We start from the raw sequence: 19,584 nt of genomic DNA, 5'->3' as shown, positions 1-19,584 counted from the left end.
AAAAGAAATGGAACTTGTGGTTTCTGAGAGCACTAGAGTTTTACTTTGATTTTCTAATATTTTTATCCTGAGTGTTGGGTTAATAAATTTTCTTAAAAGCTGAACGGCTGACTGCAATATGGAACATGTTTATATATAAAATGCGATCTCAAGTCTGTCTGCAGAACAGAGGAAGAATTGTTTTGCTTGTGACTGAGGCAGTACGGCTTTTGAGACTTTTTCTTTCCAGTCTTTTTCCTGGTTTTATGTCTGACTTTTATAGTTTGGAAAGATTTGTTTGGTTTTTTGTTTGTTTGACTTTTTAAAAGAATAGTTTGTTAAACCTTTGAAGAACTTATGTTGGCTTCTGTTGAATGGATTGTAAATGTCTAAAACACAAAGTATTTTGAGACTACACTCTGCCTAAGATGGTCAGTCCAAAGTAACCTGGCCTCAAATGTAAACTGTCGTGTTCTGGCTGGCTGGCTTATGGGAGATGCATGAGCAGAAGCAGGCAGGCCTCATAGCCTGCTGTAGAAAAAGAAAGTATTCAGCTTTTTTCAAGCTTTTCCTTCTCGTCTGGTCATATGGTAAACCAGCCTTGCTAAAAAAGCTTCTGTGTCCTTTGCTTGCTGAAGTAGATAAGTATCTGGCAAGTAAGTGTGTGGTTTAAAAAAACCCAATACTCCTTTGGTTTTAATGGAACCAAATAAAATCAGTGGCTAATCTTGTTGACTATACCAACTTCCAGAAGCGTAACTAAAATTCAGAAATAGCAGCAAGCATGCTACTTAGGTATGATACTGTTTAAGCTTGGTTTCTTTTAGTATTTTTAATGGATATCTCTGTCTCCTTTTTCCCCATTTGATAGTATGATCTGGTAACATAGGAATGTGCAGAGACAGACTTGAATTTTTTTATTTTTTTTTTAACACAGTTCCAGTATAATAGTTTGTAGCCTAAAAAATGTCTTTTCTGCCCAATACATCCCAGTACATTTTCAAACAGGAGCTTTGTGTTTCAAATTTGTGTTTGAATTTTAATGTAGTAAGATGGAATGTCTCGGAAAGAGCAGGAATGGCTTATTTTATCCATATCTGATTGTGAAGGGGAGGAAGAAAAGCCTACTGTCTAATCAGATATATTTTTAGCAGGCTTCCATAATTGGCATGAGACCCTCAATCTAAGTACTCATTTCAGAATGAAGATGAGCTGATCATTTGTTCACTGGTTAGCTGGAGCATAATTTCAGTTCACACAGAGCTTTATGATACCCTTTCATTTAAGGGCTGGCACCTAAACAAGATCCAAGTCTCTGATATCAGTTCTTATAAGAAATTGCTTGCTTGTTTAATCTAAAAATTGCAGTAAATGAAATAACAAATTTATTCTGGTTTTCTTTTTTAAATTAACCTTATTATTTTGTCTGCTTTGTTGTAGGATTGTTGCTTTAATGTAGCTAATGTGATTTATAAATCTTAGAACATGTATGTTTTGATGCTGCTTCCCCACATACTGCTACTCTGAGTAGATCCAAATACATGTTTAATTCATCCACAAAGAAGTTGGTGTAGACGTATCCAAGCCACTGCCCAAATAAAAAATAATGCAATCGTAAGAAAGGCTTAATAGCCTGCACTGAGCACTGCACTGAGGAAGTTAAACTGATCACAAGATATAAGCTACTGTTTTGCACATTTGGCGTTGGGTCGAATCGTAGAAATAAACCAGCTCCCTCAAATAGCTTTTCTTCTGTTTGTGCTGCAGTCCTCTGTACTGGAAAAATGATCAGAGATAGTCTGACAACTACAGCCTGTTGAGAACATTCCCCTGTATTTTAATATTTAATTCAGGTACATTTAAATAACTGTGAAAAACTTTCTTTACAGTTGTGGTCCAAATAAGTGTTTTTTTTAATTGAGGATCTCAACTGCACTTGGTCCCAAAATGCACTTAACATGTTTTATATGATAAATGCACATGCTATATTAGTATTTCAAGTTTTACAAGTAGACAGCAGCTTTGCCATGTAGCAGCGTTTAATTGTGAAATTATCAACTGGAAATATAGACTTGTCCCTTCAGCTGCTTACAGTGTACTTATTCTCTAAAGCATTTATCTTATGAACCAAAAGTTGCCGAGGAAAGTGTCACCTGTGGTGGCAGGGTGAAATAAGAGAAGCTCATAGCTGGGTGTGTTCATTGTGCCTTCCTAATGAGAAGCTTCATATTCACTGTCAGACTTAATTAATGTAGTTTGAGAGGTGTCTTGCAGGTTAGTTTTCAATCAGTGTTCATCCGTCATCCATCAGCTACTGTAATTGTCTCCTGCTTACTTACTATGATTCCTCTCAACCTTTTAATCAAAACCAACCCAGGCAGAGTAATTGTGAGCGTATAGTGGGTGACAGTAGCTCAGGAAACCCTCCCAATCTTTAAGTCTTCTCGGCTGCTTCAGGAAAAACTGAAACATCATCTGCGTGCTTCCCTTGGGCTCTGAGTTTGGAGAAAAAGGCTGTTGGACTCTAAATACGGCAACAAATTAAACCCTAGCACTGGGAGTTACTAGCACAGAGGACTTCTTATTTTTGTGGGTGTGTTGGTTGTTTGGATTTTTTTGGTTTGTTTTGTGGTGATTTGGTTTGGTGTATGTTTGGGCTTGGGGGCCAGGGGTGTAGGGGGAGGGGATGTTTGTTGTTTTGTGTCACCAAATTTCACTGCAGTTCTTTAGGTGGAGTAGCACCTTGGTTCTCACTGAGCTGCCCTTGTGCTTTGAGCCACTGTTCCTACGTAGATACGTGTTTGATAACTGGACAGTTGTGTGCCCCACTTTAGCAAAGGTTGTGAGGAGCATGTCTGAGAGCTGAGTATTGCTGAGTGCCCTCCATGGGGCTTGTATCTCAGCTGCCCAACTCTGCCCCATGCAAGACTGGCTCAAATAACTCTTCTGAATTAGAGGATTTTTGCTACCTTTTCTGGTAGCCAAGAAGTCTTAAATTGCAAATCATCTTCTTCTCTTTGGCAAGTGATATGTAGTCATCTTGTGTGTAGTTTTTGTGTGTGTGTTTTTGTTGTTGTTGTTGTTGTTTTATTTAGATTTCCAATTAGAGGAAAAGATTTGTGATACAGATCTTAGGGCAAAAATACTTTCAGACTCATTTGTGTGCTTTGATCTGACGTAATGTGCCAAAAGTAATAAAAGATTAAATGGCCACAAACTTTAATGTCAGATTTAGTAGTCATTAAGGTCTTTCAGGTATTCTGTAATCATTAATTCAGTTCTTGGTTCATTAAAAATACATATTTGTTTAATTTGCAATTACATAGGGACTTAAGAATTATTTTGTTAGTTGCAAAACTTCTGTGTCCTCTGTGTCATAGCTGCCATTAAGCATTTCCAATTACAACATTTTTTACAAAGCACAGTCACTCTTGTATTTTAAAGTTCTCTTTCTCGAATGAAAAGTGCAACTAAGAGACCTTCATCAAAAGCGCTGTATGCGCTATGGATTTCCATGTGCCTGAGAGCAAATTCCCTTTTTTCCTTGCTCCCAGAAACCTGGGCATGACGCTGATGTTTCATTTTACTTTTTTTCTCAAGATTTTTTAAATTACCTTTTAGTGGAAATAGCAAGGTGAACTTACTGAGGAGTGATGTCATGGCTCATGTTACTCTAACTTTGATTAATGTCTTGACAGAGTCTCTTTACCAGGAGTTCCTGTGGCTTTCTCTTTTTGTTGTGTTATCTAGCTGTTGAAGGGTAAATAAGTTAACTGAATATTCAATGTAATCAGCTGGGTGTTTTATTCAGGTAATCATTTGCTCAGTACAGTCACATAGGTATTTTAGAAAATGTGTTTATTATGAGAGAATCTCTACAATAAAAAGATGATCAAACAGTATTTTTTGTTGTTGTTGGCAAACTACAAATGGTGCTGAAAAAATGAGATTATATACAAAAGGACTTTATAAAAAGTATGGACATTTCTTAGTACCTTGTTGTTTAGAAAACCAGAGTATCTATTGAGTACTGTGAGCTGAAATAGGAGACCTGAGTGCAGGGCTGAAAATGACCGTATCTGGAACAACAGATGAGCATCATATGCTTTTTGGAGCTTAAATACCTAATTTAATATTAGTTCTGTGATTTAATAGATTTTTTTTTTAATGCAATAAACTGAAAACTACCTTTTAGCACTCCCCCCCCCAAAAAAAAAAAAAAAGGGGGAGAAAAGAAAAAAAATAATCCCTTTCTTCACTGTGTTTCATTGTTTTAAGTAAATTTGGAGGAAGAGCTACTAGTGTAAAGCAGAGTTTCCTAGATTTGACACTTTGTGTTTAAAAACAATTTCTCATGTGTAATGCATAACAATTAAAGGGTGCCCATACATTCACTATTTAAAAAAAAAAAAAGTTGTTCACTTGTTGCAATGCAGCCACAGAATCCTGGAGACGGGAGCAGTCACACATCTGCAATTAAAAAATATAGAGTGGAACAACAGTTTTGTGGCATGAGTTTAACTCTTAATTTCAAAATCACGTGTTTGATTTTAATGTCTCTTGGTAATCTTCATAAACTTTAGGAAGCTCATTTTTAGAGTGCTATTATTTCACATTTCTTAATGGTTTTCAGTGCATCCTTCAAAGAAGCATATACATGGTATGATCCATGTATATACATATATGAGTATTCTCATTGATTTATGTGGCTACATACATAAAATATTAATACCTTAATAGAGACTGAAAACAGTCTTTATTGAGTTAAGTTGTGAATGTGGACACTGGTTTAGGCAGATGATTGATGGTTCTCTTACCACATGTAATAGCCTATCAGAATTTCACAAAACCTTTGTTTACACGCTTCAAAATTACCAGAACGTTGCCTTAAAGTAAAGAACAGATAGTTTAATCTGAAACTGCTGCTTCAGTATTTCAGGGAGATTTTCATAAGTGTTGCTTCAAAAAATAGGTCTGGAATTCAAGGGAATTTGTAAATAAACACTGTAGATGTAGTTGCATATAGACTGTGAAATATGCTGTTGTATTCATTTTGTTGAATAGAGTTCATTCATTGCATCATAATTTGTTTGGGTTTTTTAACACACACTTTCCGACAGAGAAATTGGAAATAAATTTAATTATAAAATACAGTTCTATTTTTTTATATATGTTTATTTATTTATTTTCCTGTCTGGAAATCACCTGCAAGTATCTTCAGAAACAGTCATCATCAGATTTACTATATATTAAAAACCTTTCTGAACCTGCACTGCTGCCTTTTCCCCTGCCCCTTAACACCCTTATGACGAAGTTACTGTCGCTTCCTTGCCTTTGGCTTAGTGGAGTGAACTCTGCACCTCACCGATGGTGTTATACCACCCCTATGATGTGCATACTATATTTGTGTATTAGTATGAATTGGGAATGTGGCCTTTCAGCAAACCTCCAGGCTTACATGCTTTGATTCTCTCACAGAATGGTATCAGAGCACCTGCACTGATGCCTGTGCGGGTGGCACGAAGCTGGAAAATGCACTCCAGAAGCGCTCTTCCCATCCTCAGCTGCACACGTGCTCCTGCCCGCAGCACCACGCTGGAACCAGCCCAAAATGAAACCCTGAAAATATGAATCACAGGGCTGTTGGGCTCTCAGCAGCAGCTGCTCCTCACAGCAGATCTGTTCCCATTGACATGCTTTGCTTTGCAATGTCTAATGTAGCCATGGCTCGTGAGACCCATGTCCCTCATGGGAGACCTGTTTGCCCAGGGCTGCCCAGTCCTTCTCTTATCCTGCAACACAATCATGATCCAGGGAACAGGGATTTGAGAGGGGGCACTTTAAGATGGGTATCAGGAATTAATGCCATTCATCAGAGAGGAGTATTGTATGCTGTATGTTGTGTTGTATGTTGTATGCTGTAATCACTGTAATTAAGGACTATAGTACTATTTTGTTGTGGGTAGCACCCTCCTGATATGTTTTTTTCTACCCCTCTTTTTTTTCTCAGGCTTGCTTATCATCAGGAGTGAAATTATTCACAGCCAACGTACTTATTCCTGTATCACCCCAGTAATTTACTACAACTTCTCTGTTCCTTGTTCCCCTTTGATTGGCCTCTCCGTGCAGTCATGTAGAGCATAACACAAAGATGGATTGTATGGCATTCTCTGCTGGGGAAAATCAACACATAGAGCAGGCTCACTGCCAAGATGCTCATAATTAAACTGTTGCTATGGACAGGATTACATCAACGTTTCTATCAATCATTTGCTGCAGTTTTGTGGCTATCAGTACTTGAATTTTTTAGATTTTAGTTTTTATCTTCCTTCTACTTACCTTAGTTTTCAATTGAAGCATTGCAGCATGTAAGGAAAGATGTATAAATAAGAATAATTATTGGAAGACATAGAAAAAAAGTCTATTCCGTCATTCTGACTCTGTTTGAAGTTGCTGTGTTTGTGAGGTGTTTGTATTTATTCAGCTAGTAGAACTGGCCAGATGCATTCATTCCCGTTCAGAAATCATCATATTGTTGTGACCTAAGAGTCTGTTGCAAAACTATCATGATGTGGTAACATTCTATAAGGCCAGAGTGTTATCAGTTTGCATTAAAATGTTGCAAATGCAGAACAACAGCAACTGTAATAGAAAAACAGCCACAAAGCGGTTAAACTATTTTTTTCTTTTTGTCCCCCATCCCTTCTGATTCACGTGCTGTGAGTTGTGAGATGAACTAATGACACTACAGCATGAGGTATGCTGATGTATTGGAACAGAGCTTGCTTGCCTGAATACGATGGCTGTGCTTCACCTGCTACCGTATCATTGCTACTGTTATCCCCTGTTCAGTGATGTTCAGCAAGCAGTTTCCTTTTGGTAGCACTCAAGATGTTTGGTATTAGAGCTAACTAGTGTGCAGTGCATTAGAGGTAGGGAGGTCCAGGATTACAGCAGAAATAAGGTAGTCTGAGGTATAACAAATGATATTGAGTGTAGCCGAGATCACTGTAACGAGATAAACAGTGTGGTGTCACAAAATTGTCTCCCAGTTGACAAAACAATCCATATTTTATAGATTGCCTTAAAAATTGAAGGATGGAGTCAATTATAGCCAATTATGATGCTACATTTACTGGAGGAGTTTTCATATCCTTTGGGGAGGAATAAGGAAACGCTCGAGTCAGTCAGAAAAAGCTTTTGCATTTGCTTCCTTGTTTTATCTGAATGCATTTTTTCCTATTTCTTCAGGTGAAAACTGCATATGAAAGCTGGGACCAAATTATCTTCAGGGAAAGGATTTTGTTGTTGTTTCGTTCTTCTGTTTTTCTCCGTGTTGAACATAAAATTATGGTAGATAATGTGGTAAATAGAATAAGAAACTCAAACTTCAGCTCCCTGAATTATGTTTGGGTTTATTCCGAAGGAATCATAAATGCAGGCTGCTGATGGCAAAACCCACTTAGACGCGTGTTGACGTCCTGATTTTGACTTGTTTCTTTCCCAAAAAGGAGCCTTTGTGTCACAAAAGAGATACTTAGTAGATACTGCATGTTTCCAAATTTAGTCAAAGTGAAAATAAAGGAATGAGATCATGGAATGGTTTGGTGAGTAGATGTAAAATGGGATACAAAAATAGTGTGTTGAAGACGAACAGACATATAGCCTTATTCTTAAGAGATCTGGTCTTAGTCTCAGCAGCTGAGAGGCAAGCATTCATATAATGGCGTAGTGCTTGTGGTGTTGAAGTATTTCCCTCCTCCCTTTTAATTCTCAGGTGCTGCACATCCCAGCTGTCTCATGCTGTAGGACTGACTGTGAGGAGTACTTTCTCTTCCCATAGCAAATTGTGCTGTTGGTAATTAATTAAGGATTCAGGTATATAGCTAAAGGTGTATTTGGAGATGAAAGACTACAGTAAAGAAGTTGTTTGAGTAGTGTTTCAAAGTGTTATCTTCCTCCTGTGTTCAGGATTTCATTTCACCAGCTAGCTTCAGAGGGTGACCTAGTACATGTGCCAATGACAAAAGCTACTTGTAACAATTCAGATCATGCTTTCTGCTTTATGAAATGGGATTGTAAAAATCCTCTCAAAAATGACATCTGAAATAGCATTAAAACACAATTTCCCTTTGATAAGGTTTTAAGGCACTCGTATGAAAAGTGGCACTGCTTTGAGTGGCTCTGTGTCAGCATTATGCAATGTGTTGCACGTAAGTGACATTAATCCATAAAGGATGTGAGGGTCACTTATTTTTCTCATGAAGTCATTAAATACCTTTATTGATTTTTGTTCAATCAGTTGCATTCTGCTGGCATACAGCAATCTCTCGACATGCTAATAGTGCTGTTTCTAATAAGGTTTATAGACCATATTTTAAAGACAGATATTACATTCAAAATAAATTATCATGCCTAAGTGAAACACAAAGGAGCTTAGGGAAGCAATAATATTATGCTGTTCGCAAATTACCTAAACCTACTTTATTGCAAAAGATGATTTTGTGACACAGATGTTCTAAAATCAATAATTAGCCATCTTCCGTACATTCATTGCTTTTTCTAATTGTACAAAATTAGTTTATACATTTGGACTACTTCTGTTACATTATGATAAAACATCTTTTAAAAATTGAATTACCTGGAAACACTGTCATAGTAAATATAAAATTTGTACTACTAGTTTTCATGCTGAAGACTATTTAAACTTTGGATCATAACAAATGCTGTACATTGAAATGGCAGGTAATTACTGTAATACTAGAGTATTTTGTCATTTGAAGCAATGTTGTGTTTGTGAAATGCTGGTGGATCAAATGCCAGTGAGACTACGTTTCTTCCTTATTTCTTCATAATGAACAGATCTCACAGGAGGAAGTACATTAGACTCAAATGTAACAGGTGCGTTTTAACTCTGCATGAATGGATGTGCACTAGACAAAAATGAAGTCATGTTCTGCCCACCCTATTTTGATGCCATATTAATGACTTTATCTTGACAGTTAGCCTGAGCTTGTTTCCTTACCTAACAGATAACTTCAATTATGTTTTCTATTTTTCCTCCCATGGAAGGAAATGAGGCTTCAGATGAATTTAAAATCTGATGGAAGAGCAGTGATAGTCCTGTTAATTTTTGCAATAATCTGATATTGTAGTTGTTTTTTACCTCACCTCTTCTAGCTTTTTTCCCTGTGGACGCAAATGGTTTACCAGAGTAAATTGCCAGCTTTGCTCTGGGCATAGCAAAAGCAGACCGGTACATTTATCTCTGCAGCTAAAATATGAAGATTTCACATCCAAGCATCCTGCTGAGGAATTACTGTTTGGTTCGTGGGTTTCTTTGCCTAGAACCCTTAAGGGGCTCTGGCAGGTCTTGTCGAATAGCGTTGGTCATCCTTGTCTCAGACACCAAATAGTGCCAAGTAGAGGCAAGTTTGTTGCGTTGTCTGTGGAGAAGCTGTTGTTCACTCAGCATTTTCTTCATAGGCTGCCTGCCTGATTTCATTGAAGGAAACCTGAGCAAGGCTGTGTTATTAATGCATTATGACAAGCCTTTTGCCTATCAGGCAGAGAGGTTCCTGCCATATCTCCTTTTAAGACAAAAACTTAATGGAAGATGCTCAGCTGGGCAAGCTCTCCTGTGATACTCCTTAAGTGCTCATCCCAGGCTGATGTGAATACGCAGAGAGCCGTGAAGCTGCAAGTGGCAGCGTTTAATACCGTCTCCCTCATAATGCCTGAATAATTTTCCAGAGAGCGATCGCCGCAGCTGCTGTGAACGTGGTTATTTGTTTATTTTTCACCTTGGTCCTGGTGGATTGCTGACCTAGCTAATCTGCCACACGCCTGGGGCTGGCAGCGGGGGGAAGGATACGACAACGTTTCCCTGCTCGCAGCACCAGCTCTCTCCAAAACATGACAGGATCTGCAGCTGGAGCCTGAGACGGGCTCCTGAAGCCCGGTGGTGTTACGTACGCTGACTCTCGGGTCTGCTCGGTGAGGGGAACTGAGCGATGTTGACAAAGGATGGGAAGGAGGCAATGAGGGAGCCGGCTTATGTTTTTCTTAATGGATGTTTGTGAGCAGGAAGGAGATGGCATGGGCTGTCAGGGTGAGTTATGGAGCACGTTTTTCGATCTCCCTCTGGTCGGGCGGCTCATTATGTTAAACAGTGCAGCTTTAAAAGCGCTGTAGCTCTCCTTTTATGTGCCTTGGCCTTCATTTGCTGAAATGCTTTGAGTTCACTGTAGCTCAAGTCATTTTGGGAACGGGATGTAATTACAAAGGTTTCTTATGCTTACCAACAGCTTTTTTGAACCAGTGTAATTATCATTACTTGTGGATACTGTAAATTGAATATCCCCTCCCTAATTACATTAAACTCAAGGGTTGGCTGCTTAAACAGCCCAATAAGAAAAGTTCATTCTTTACTATAAATAGCAAAATTGTTCTTTTAGTTCTGCTGACCTTTAAAGCATAGTGCTTTACAGAGTGTTGTCAGGTGTACATTATAAAGATAGCTTGTAATTAGATCTGTAATGAGGAACTCTAGTTAGAATGGCTTTCTGAAAAACTTCATTTATTCAGCGTTTTCTGACTGCGTAACAGAATTAAAGTTTCAGGGCGCGTCAGGACTTGGAAAAGGGGCTGGCTGCCGTTTTGCACTTCCACCTGCTCTGCGCCGGTGATTTGTAGGTGCCCAGTGCTACTGCCAAGGCTCGAAGGCAGCTGCTGTAGCTGCAGCGACTTAGCCCTGCCCTTTGAAAATAACACGGGGTCAAGGGAACAATTATTCTAACAGTCCAAGGGTATCTGTGATTAATTAATGTTTCTTTTCTCACTTCAGGAGACAAATCATTACTTAATTTGTAGTGCACAGCAGAGTAAAGAGACGGGAGAGGTGATTGCCTGATTTTTGTGTGGTTTTCTCTGGTTAATGCGAGTAACTGTAGTCATGCTGTAATCTAAGTTGTCTTGTCTGATAGAAGGATGCAGAGCTTTAGTCAGTGAGTTGATGTGGCTGCCTTGGGTTCAGTCTGCTGCCTGTCACAGCTTCACCAATTCTGTGCATTGCTTTAAGAACTCTGAATGCATTTCTCTGAAGAGCTTGATTGACTTACACTTGCAGTGACTGAAAATTTTAGTGCATTTCTACCAGCTAATACTAACGTGCCTTTCTTCATTCTACTTTAATTAAATCATGCTGTTTCTTTCCCATAGAAGCTTTTTTGGTAGTCGGGACTGCTTATTTTCCTGTAGCACTTCCTGCTGAGTGTCCTTCATGACGTGTCATAAAAACATGCTTGGACAGGAGGATTTAAAAAGCCTGCCTTCGAAAAAGAAAGAAACTTCAATTACAGTTCAGTGGTAGAGAATTACAGCTATAGGAAAGGAATAGAAAAATAAAATCCTTATTGCACAATGGAATACTGTAACATTTGAATAGAAATAATTCCTAAGTGATTTTTAATGAAATGTAAGGCTAGAACAAAGGCAAAAAATAATGCATGACTTTGTTTATTTTAGAGCATGTGTTACTAGTCCATCCTCACTCTCCTGTAGCAACTCTTAGCTAACAGTTTAATGAAATACCCTGCATAGTTTTATTTCCTGTTGAAAAATACTTAACATTCATATTTGACAGTTATGAGTTTAAAATTAAAGAATAATTATTTATCACAATTCTGTTTTTTCTTCCAACATATTTTCTACCTTTCTGTATTCTAATATATGATAGGCAAAGCTACTGTATAGATTGTTTATAGTTTCTAGTGGTAGTGTATTTCTCTTACACCCACACATGTGCAAATTTGAAGTGAATAAACAGTATTTTATGCATATAACTAAGCAGAGAGTACGCTATACCTAGCCAGTATTGACAAATTCTGTATCTGACATTTAACAATCCAAATGAAAACCAGAACAGTCTCATGGCTCATGCAATTAGACAAAGATATGAGTCGTATCAGTCCATTAGCAGACAGGCAAATCCTTTCTCTTAAAAGCAAGAAGTGGATGGTTTAGTATAGATGTGTAGAGATTAGCCAGAAATCTGAGGGCCTGGACTTAATTTAGTTATTCTGTGTTACAGAACCTCAGTCGGTAAAAACATTTAGTGTGTTGTTCAAGCACCAAAAAGTCTGATTCCAGCTGCACCTCGAACAGCCTAGCTGGTATGAAAGAAAATGAGGAAAGGAGGGCAAGACTTGAAAGATTTTTAGATCAGTTTGTTTCTGCTTACCCTTTTGCAGGCACTTGTGATTACCCTTAAGGCTTAAAATCTTTGGTCACTTCAAAATGGTATGGCAAAGTGATTTCTAGCTGGCTGTATACTGCTAGAGTGAAGCCAAATCTTCAAGCTTGTCTTTTCCCAGGTAATTTGAATACTAGTAAAGCTTGTGCATTCAGCAATAGCTTTTGATACACAGTAATGCTTTTTAATAGAGCTCATTGATTGTATGTGTGTAATTTGTTAAACCCTTTCTCGAATGGTTTATCAGCAAATATCTGAAAGGTGCTGTCTCCTTGAATTTTTGATACAGCCACAGAGAACTCTAATGAAACTGAGACACAGTGTTAAAACTGCTGTCTTTTTCTCTCTAATTATAGGTCACTCTTCTGCATTAAGCTTCTTTCTGTCTTGCTCCTACCTTTGTAAAAGTAAGCACAAAATACTCACCAATGAAGCACGTCACCTAAACTCCTTGCTGCCGGAAGCAGGGACAATGTGTGGACTGGGTGGCATAATTGCATTCTGTGTCTTGCTTCATGTTCAGTTCTTAGCAATACCTAATATTTGGGCTGCTTTCTTTTGGCAGCTGAGCACTGAGCTGACATTTTGATGGCACAATTTATTGTAACCCCAAGGTCGTGCTCCTGAGCAGTAATGTTCAGCTCAGAGCCCATCACTGTACATGTGAAGTTAAGGTTATGTTTTCCCATGTGCATCACTCTACACTTATCCACACTGAATTTAATTTACCATTTCATTGTCTAGTCACTCAATTTACCATTTCATTGCATAGCCACTCAGTTTCATAAGGTCCTGTGATTCTTCACTGTTTGCCCTCATCCTTACTGCCCTGAATAAGTTTGTATCATCTGCAAACTTGATAGCATTGGTGCTCAGTTACCTTTCCAGATCACTTACAGGTATGGCAGGAGGAGCGGGTCTTGGTGTAGATCCCTGTGGTAATCCACTGGCAGGCTTCCTCTGCTACACAGGCTTGAGCATTTACCATTAATTTCCGGTTATGTCTTTTAATTGGTTATGTTGCCATGCAGAGACCTCTATTTTGCCATGGGTGCTTAGTTTCTTTAAAAGCCTTTGGTGAAGTACTTGTTTAAAGCCTTTTGAAAATTCACGTAGGCTGCATTGACTGGATTGCTGCTTTCATATTTTTTTTTAATTTTTTCTTTTTAGGTATTCAAAGTATTGGGTTAATTTTGAAAGACAAGACTTCACTTTACAAAAAACTGAAATTTGACTCTTCCTAGACATGTGCCCTCTTAGTCTATTTGTTATTATAGCTTCTGTTAACTTAACTAGCATGTAGACATAAGGCTTGCAGATTGTCATTCCCTGGAGCTTTTCTGGAACCTGTATTAGAAGTTGACAGCACATTAGCCACATTGGAGACCTCGAGTAGCAAGACACTGGAGAGAGGGGTGACACATCATCATTAGGAATTCAGCTATTCCACCTTAGCATTTTCACTCTCAGGCAAATGCTATCTGGTGCCAGCTGTTTGTTACTTCATACAGAAAAAAGACTGGGCTTTTTTTGTTATACACTCCTGTAACACCCAGCACTGCAGAGTTCCTTGTACCCACCAGTGTAACAGTAGTCATAAATTAGATCTGTTGTTAAATCTGGGTTAAAAAAATGTCTCTTGGTTCTACTATTATTTGCAAGTTTTAGTAATAGGCTATTCTGTTTTGTTTGATTTTGTATAGTTTCATTTCCCTCACTGTTGTTTGAGAGAGTAATGCAAACGACTGAAGAAAGGGCAAGATTTCATTTACAGAGAATGAAACTTTAAAAATCCTGAAAATATATAGAGTGGTTATTTCAGTTATAGAAATTTGGGATGTTATTTGAAACCAGAGTATTCTAGAAAAAGTCAGATGGAAACAGTATTTTTCATTTGACAGTTTACTTTTAATAAAAACACATATGGCCTCCATCAGTAATTAGCAATCGTAAATTACATTAGTCAAATTTTAGCTCATAGATAATAAATGCGCACCAGTGCCATGCCTGGTTTCTGAGTGAAGCTTTTGTGATGTTTCAGTTTTGGGGAATATTCCTTTGGCATTCCTCACTACATAGCTCTTGTTCAAAGCTGAGCAAAGTTATAAGTTGTTTAAAAGAATGACTGACGCAGAAGTTTAAGGTCTGCCTTTTTTTGGACAAAGCTATGTCAATCTTTGTATTACATATTCATATTTTAGGGTTTCAGAACTGTTTTTTAGGCACAGTGGGCTTTAATTTTGAATCCAGCAGGTTTCTGAGCTCTTTTAACTCCCTGAAGTGGGTTTCCCACCCAAGACATGAGAAGAATGTTGTGGGTGAAACGTTTGATAGCAGGTTGTTTTACTGCTTGAAAGCAAAAAGCAGTAAGGCTCCTCAGGTGTCTGCAGGAGCGTAGCTACAATTTTACTGCAAAGCTCGGCTGAAGAAAGCTCCTGCCCGCTCAGGGTGGGTGCAGAGCAAAAGATTGTCAATTCTTTTGTTTTTATCTTAAGGAAATGGGCTTTGTGGTCCTGTATAGGGTCCCGCATGATATAAAAACTGGCAGCTCTGATCCTCCAAATTTGCTTTGTATTTCATATCCTGTCAGCCCTCAGTGGGAGAAATGACTGATTCTTTTCTTCTTCTGCCATGGCGTTCAGGGGCATGAGGTATGATGATTCATCTCAGACATGCCACTCAGTCTGATTGTGCTCATGTCAGAGGCATGGGAAAAAAAATACTGTTGTAACTGGGATTACAATATTTTTCCAGTTATGCTCAAGGACTTTGCCAATTATAGGAAGAAAGAATTTCTGTACTGCTAAGTTTTCAGTTTGTCAAGGTGAAGGTAGGAAAGATGGAGAGAGAGAGAAAAAAATGACCAGGTAATGAGGTAAAATGAATTACAAATGATACATGGAGCTAACATGATGTGCATTTAACTTAAACTGTTTGGCAGGCAAAGATTAAATGGAAATTTACTTATAGTACTGAGCACTGCTTATATGGAAGTTTTGATAGTGATTGCATTCTGTTCTTTCATTTTGTTTAAATTACTATGGACAGACCAGGAAACTAAAGTAGCCTCACAATTCTTCACCGAGACAAGGAAATACAATGTAAAAGAATTGTCAAGTTCTATTTGACCCCACTTTTTAAATGATAAATACATGCACTTTACATAGTTGCAGGGTTCTCCACATCCCTCCCCACTGTATTCATAGTTTAGAGATAAATCTGCTGGGTTTTACCTTCAAAAAGATCTCTTTGGCAAAGTATCTTGGGAGCATCAGAAACAAGGCAAGTAACAAGCTGGATATCAGCACTCCAGTTTGGATATCAGGGCTCCAGTTTGCTTGGATGTTGGTTGGCAAGATCCAGCTGTCAGATTTGTTATTAAGGAAAAATAATCCCTCACAGGTCTGAATGGCAAAAAACTTTGAGACCTTTTGTCTTAAGTTGTGCTTTCAATGAGGATTACCTGCTAAGGTTATGTGGGGACACTATACCCGTGTTAAATCCAGTTCATTACAGGGACCTTGGGCACTGATGTCCTGAGGACTGGATTGTTAATATCTATGTAATGGTAATCTGAAAACTGTAGGAGAGAAACTGTTTAACAAGAGGATTTTGAATGTTTGGGGGTTTAGGTGAGGGTGGTAAGAGGCATTATGTAGAACGTGGTTGGTCATTTGGAGCTTTCTGAAGGGTATGCTAGGGAGAGGGCTGAGCTGCGGTCTTGTGCATACCAGCAGGTCGTGACAGCTGAGTTAGATGTCCACATTGCCTTCTTAGTACATAGCATCTCCAATACAAGACTGTGAACATCCACACGCGTACTTTTTCACACGTGCTTGGAGTGTCTCTTAGACAACTATGTCGAACTTCACATTTGGTATTAGGCATGGTATTTTCTAGACACAAACTGGCCATTGGTGCTTCCTTTTAAAGTATATAATAGGATGTATTTCAGTTCTGTGATAGCAATGATTATGGCGATGATAATGGAGCATTATGGATGGAAGTGCTGTTGGCATTGCTGTAGGGAATAAGAGACCTCAAAATAAACAAAGCAGCTTGGTCTCTTTCCAGCCCTCCTTTGGAGAGAACAGCTAACAAAATGCATAGATAAACTGCAAGTACCTATAAAGTCATTTCCGTGGGTGACTTTAAATCCAGATATTTTGTGTAGAGAATTTGTTATGAGTGTTCTCTCCGCTCCATTCTGTAGTTCAGGGATGCACAACCCATAGCCTGTGTGCTAGATTTGCAGCCAAGTGGTTAATTCAGCTAGCTGTCCGCTGCCTTTCATGGCTGGGCTGAAATCTTTTGTTGTTTGGCCTTCTTTCCTTGAGCTCCCACTTGTTTGACACCCAGCAGGCCACCCTAGGTTGCAGCCAGCTCTCTTGCTGCTCCAGAAATGGCTTTGGCAAGGAGGGTACCCAAGGCGAAGCTGTGTGAATTATTCTTTAGTCACAGTCTGCTCCCAGCCGCCTCCTTTCCTGGCAGCAAGGGAGCAGGCAGGGACTCAGTTGGGCACAAACCCAGGGGTAATGCGCATGCAGAATAGTCATTGTGTGCAAGTTCAGTGTATCCAGCTTTTCTGGAAAGTGTTACACCTTCCACTCCAGCTGTGCACTTGCAGTCCAGCTGATTTTCCCAGCCTCAGCCCCATTTGGCCAGTTCTTCGCAGCCCACAGACTGCTGCTTCTGCCATGGCATGGAGCTGAACCCCACTGTGGTAGCTGACACAGCTTGATGGGTTTGGTGCCGAATCTACTATCATTTCACTGGTGACACTGAGAATAATTTCCAGATTTCACTGGCGTAGGCACTGCCTCCTTACAACACAGACTGGGAGAACAACTAGCAGATACCTCCCTTTTGCATGTTTATTTTAGGTCTTAATAGACTTAAGTATTTCAGGGCTCTGTAGTAAAATAAATGCCTGAGGGAGCTTAAAATGTTCACACATAACTAGGGCTGGCAGAAGTACAAGAATTCAGTATCATGAAAAATTTAGCAGGCTTGGCATTCATCTTGATGACGAACTAAACACGGTTCTTCAGAGATTTTAATGAAGAAAAAAAAAAGGAAAACAAGTTGCTCTGCTGTTAGCTGAGGACTCGTTAGCTGGGGCACTCACCTGGAAGGTGAGGCACTCAGACTTAACCCTCTGGCCTGAATCAAGCAAAATAGTCAAGTGTCTTTTCTCTGGCTGGCTGCTGTCTCTGCCCTTTTGTCTCTCTTATGTTGACCAAAAGCTGGATAACCATCTGAGATGCTTCTCCAGTGGCAGGTGGGAATAAAGGTAATTCCGAGTCTTGTGTTGAAGAGTCTGCAGTTCCTTTGGTGAATGGCTGGGTGATACTCCTTAAACAAGTGCCCAACCATATCCACTTAGCCCATTTTTTAAAAAAAATGTCTGAGATTGCCTTCATCAACAGAAACAGTAACATTGCCCATATTACCTGTGTATTTATGTTATTCCATGTACATGTCACAAAATGCTGTAAATATTTAAAAGTATATTTTAGTATGCCAGTGTTTTACATTAAATGACATGATTATTCAACTAGTGCTACATTCGAAACTCCCATGTGTTCTTGTCTTGGTAATTTTTGGTGGAAATTCCCTTTCTTTTCTACAATAAATGAATTCATTTGCAATAGAAGAAGTATCTGAAGCTTTTTAATTTCGGTGTGAGGGAAAATAAAGAGAGTGTCCGTTAAGGGAAATAAAAGGGCAAGGAGCGGTAAGATGGAAGAAGGCAGAGGTTTCCTTGGCTGTAAAAGGGACGATTGAGACATCAGGAAGTCTTGTCTCTAGGAGGTCATAGATGCTGTGATATAGATGGCACTGCCTTGACTTTATATACGTTGTACAGTTCTCAGAGGTACATTGCCTGCCAGCTTTGCAGTGTTCAATTCATAACCTTTACAGGGGATAGGAGAGATGCAAGATAAAAATAGAGTATTTCGCAAAGCAAAAAGGAAAGGGAACATGGGTTTCTGCCCCCAAACTGGGATCCTGGTAAGAGATGCCTGAAGCAAGAAGATAATTTGGTGCACTCTGTCCAGCAACTTTACATTGAACTGGCATGGGAGCGCCTCCTTCAAAGCCTGGTTTATAGAAAACTGGAGGGTTTCTTTATGGCTAACATCAATGAAGACTAATCTGAGCTGGGGGTGGGAGGGGAAGAGCTGGATGCATTTTAATCCAATAGATTCCATGAAAACAGACTGTAGCCATAAAAATGTCAAATAAAGCAGTTGTGTTGTATATTATTGTTTCTAATGAATTGTTTTCTGCTTTTTCTGCTAATCAGGCATTTTCATAAATGTATTTTGCTTCCAAATGGGTATGTTGTTGTTCCCATGGAGCAGCTGTGGTAACATATTGTACTTCCATGTTGGATTTTTTCTTTCAAGTGGAATGATGTATGAGTCATTTATGCCTAAAACACAGTAAAACTTATTATACCATCATTCATACCACATCTTCTGAAATAAACAGATCCAAAAAGACACTTGCAGTGAAAGTTGGATTCCTGAGAGTTTGCATGGGATCATCAGTGTTATGGGCTGATGAATCACTTTTATTCAAAAGAAATTTGTGTATGGTTCTTAATATCGCTGCATGCTCACCTCAGCACACATAATCTTTATAACAGTGTGACGAAGGGGTTTGTATTAAACTGCATTGATTAACATCCCCCTCTATTTGACAGGATCTGACTTTGAAGTATCCTGTGATTTGTTTTCTACTTGTGGATGTGAAAATTCTGACCAAGAATTGACTTTGTAGCCTGTAACTGCTTCAGAAAACACATAATGAATGGTAACTGCTTCAGAAAACATGTAATGAATGATTATTTGGACTACTAGGATACCTCAAAGATAAATAACAAATGCAAACAAAGAAAAGAAAGCATTTCAGATAACTGAGCAAGGGAGCCAGGACTATTCCTTTGTCTTTATCTCTTCGTGTAGATACCATGGCATTTTGAGTGTAGGAGGCTAAGTCACGTACCAGGCAGTATCAGTAACTGCATCAAAAAAGCTGCACGTGTGTTAGGCGTAAACATGCAAAAGTACAAAAGGAATGAAATATGGGTAAACCCAGTTTCAATTCTGTATTTCTCTTTTTCTCTGCCCTTTCAAATTGCATTTTATATTGTCTGATCCTTTCAGAATTAATATGTTTAGCTAGTAATCGTTCCTTCTTAATCATTTCCTTACATAGTGCCGCATTATCAAGAATCGTATAAAATCAGTTACTTTGTGCTGATATGAATGTGGACAAAGTCAAGCCATTACTTGGCTTTTTCAGGAGCTGCTCTCGTAATTGGTTGCATTGCTTCTTTTTAT

General features: G+C 38.8%; 1 protein-coding gene across 30 annotated transcripts in view; it reads left to right on the top strand.

Annotated features, from left to right (window-relative positions):
- The window catches only part of TENM3 (teneurin transmembrane protein 3), a 1,336,783-nt gene that overhangs the window by 1,137,821 nt on the left and 179,378 nt on the right, over window positions 1-19,584 (top strand). Inside the window, exon 1 of one of the 30 annotated variants that reach the window (XM_071807671.1) lies at window positions 10,071-10,090. The exons of the other annotated variants lie outside the window; for them this stretch is intronic. Coding sequence (XP_071663772.1) covers window positions 10,078-10,090 — 13 coding nt within the window. The 5' untranslated portion in view covers window positions 10,071-10,077. Of the gene's footprint in view, window positions 1-10,070; window positions 10,091-19,584 lie in introns of those variants that run through there. 30 annotated transcript variants of the gene reach the window in all.

Source organism: Patagioenas fasciata, chromosome 4 (assembly GCF_037038585.1).
Source record: "Patagioenas fasciata isolate bPatFas1 chromosome 4, bPatFas1.hap1, whole genome shotgun sequence".
NCBI lineage: Eukaryota > Metazoa > Chordata > Aves > Columbiformes > Columbidae > Patagioenas > Patagioenas fasciata.
This window is presented reverse-complemented; position numbering and strand designations above follow the sequence as displayed.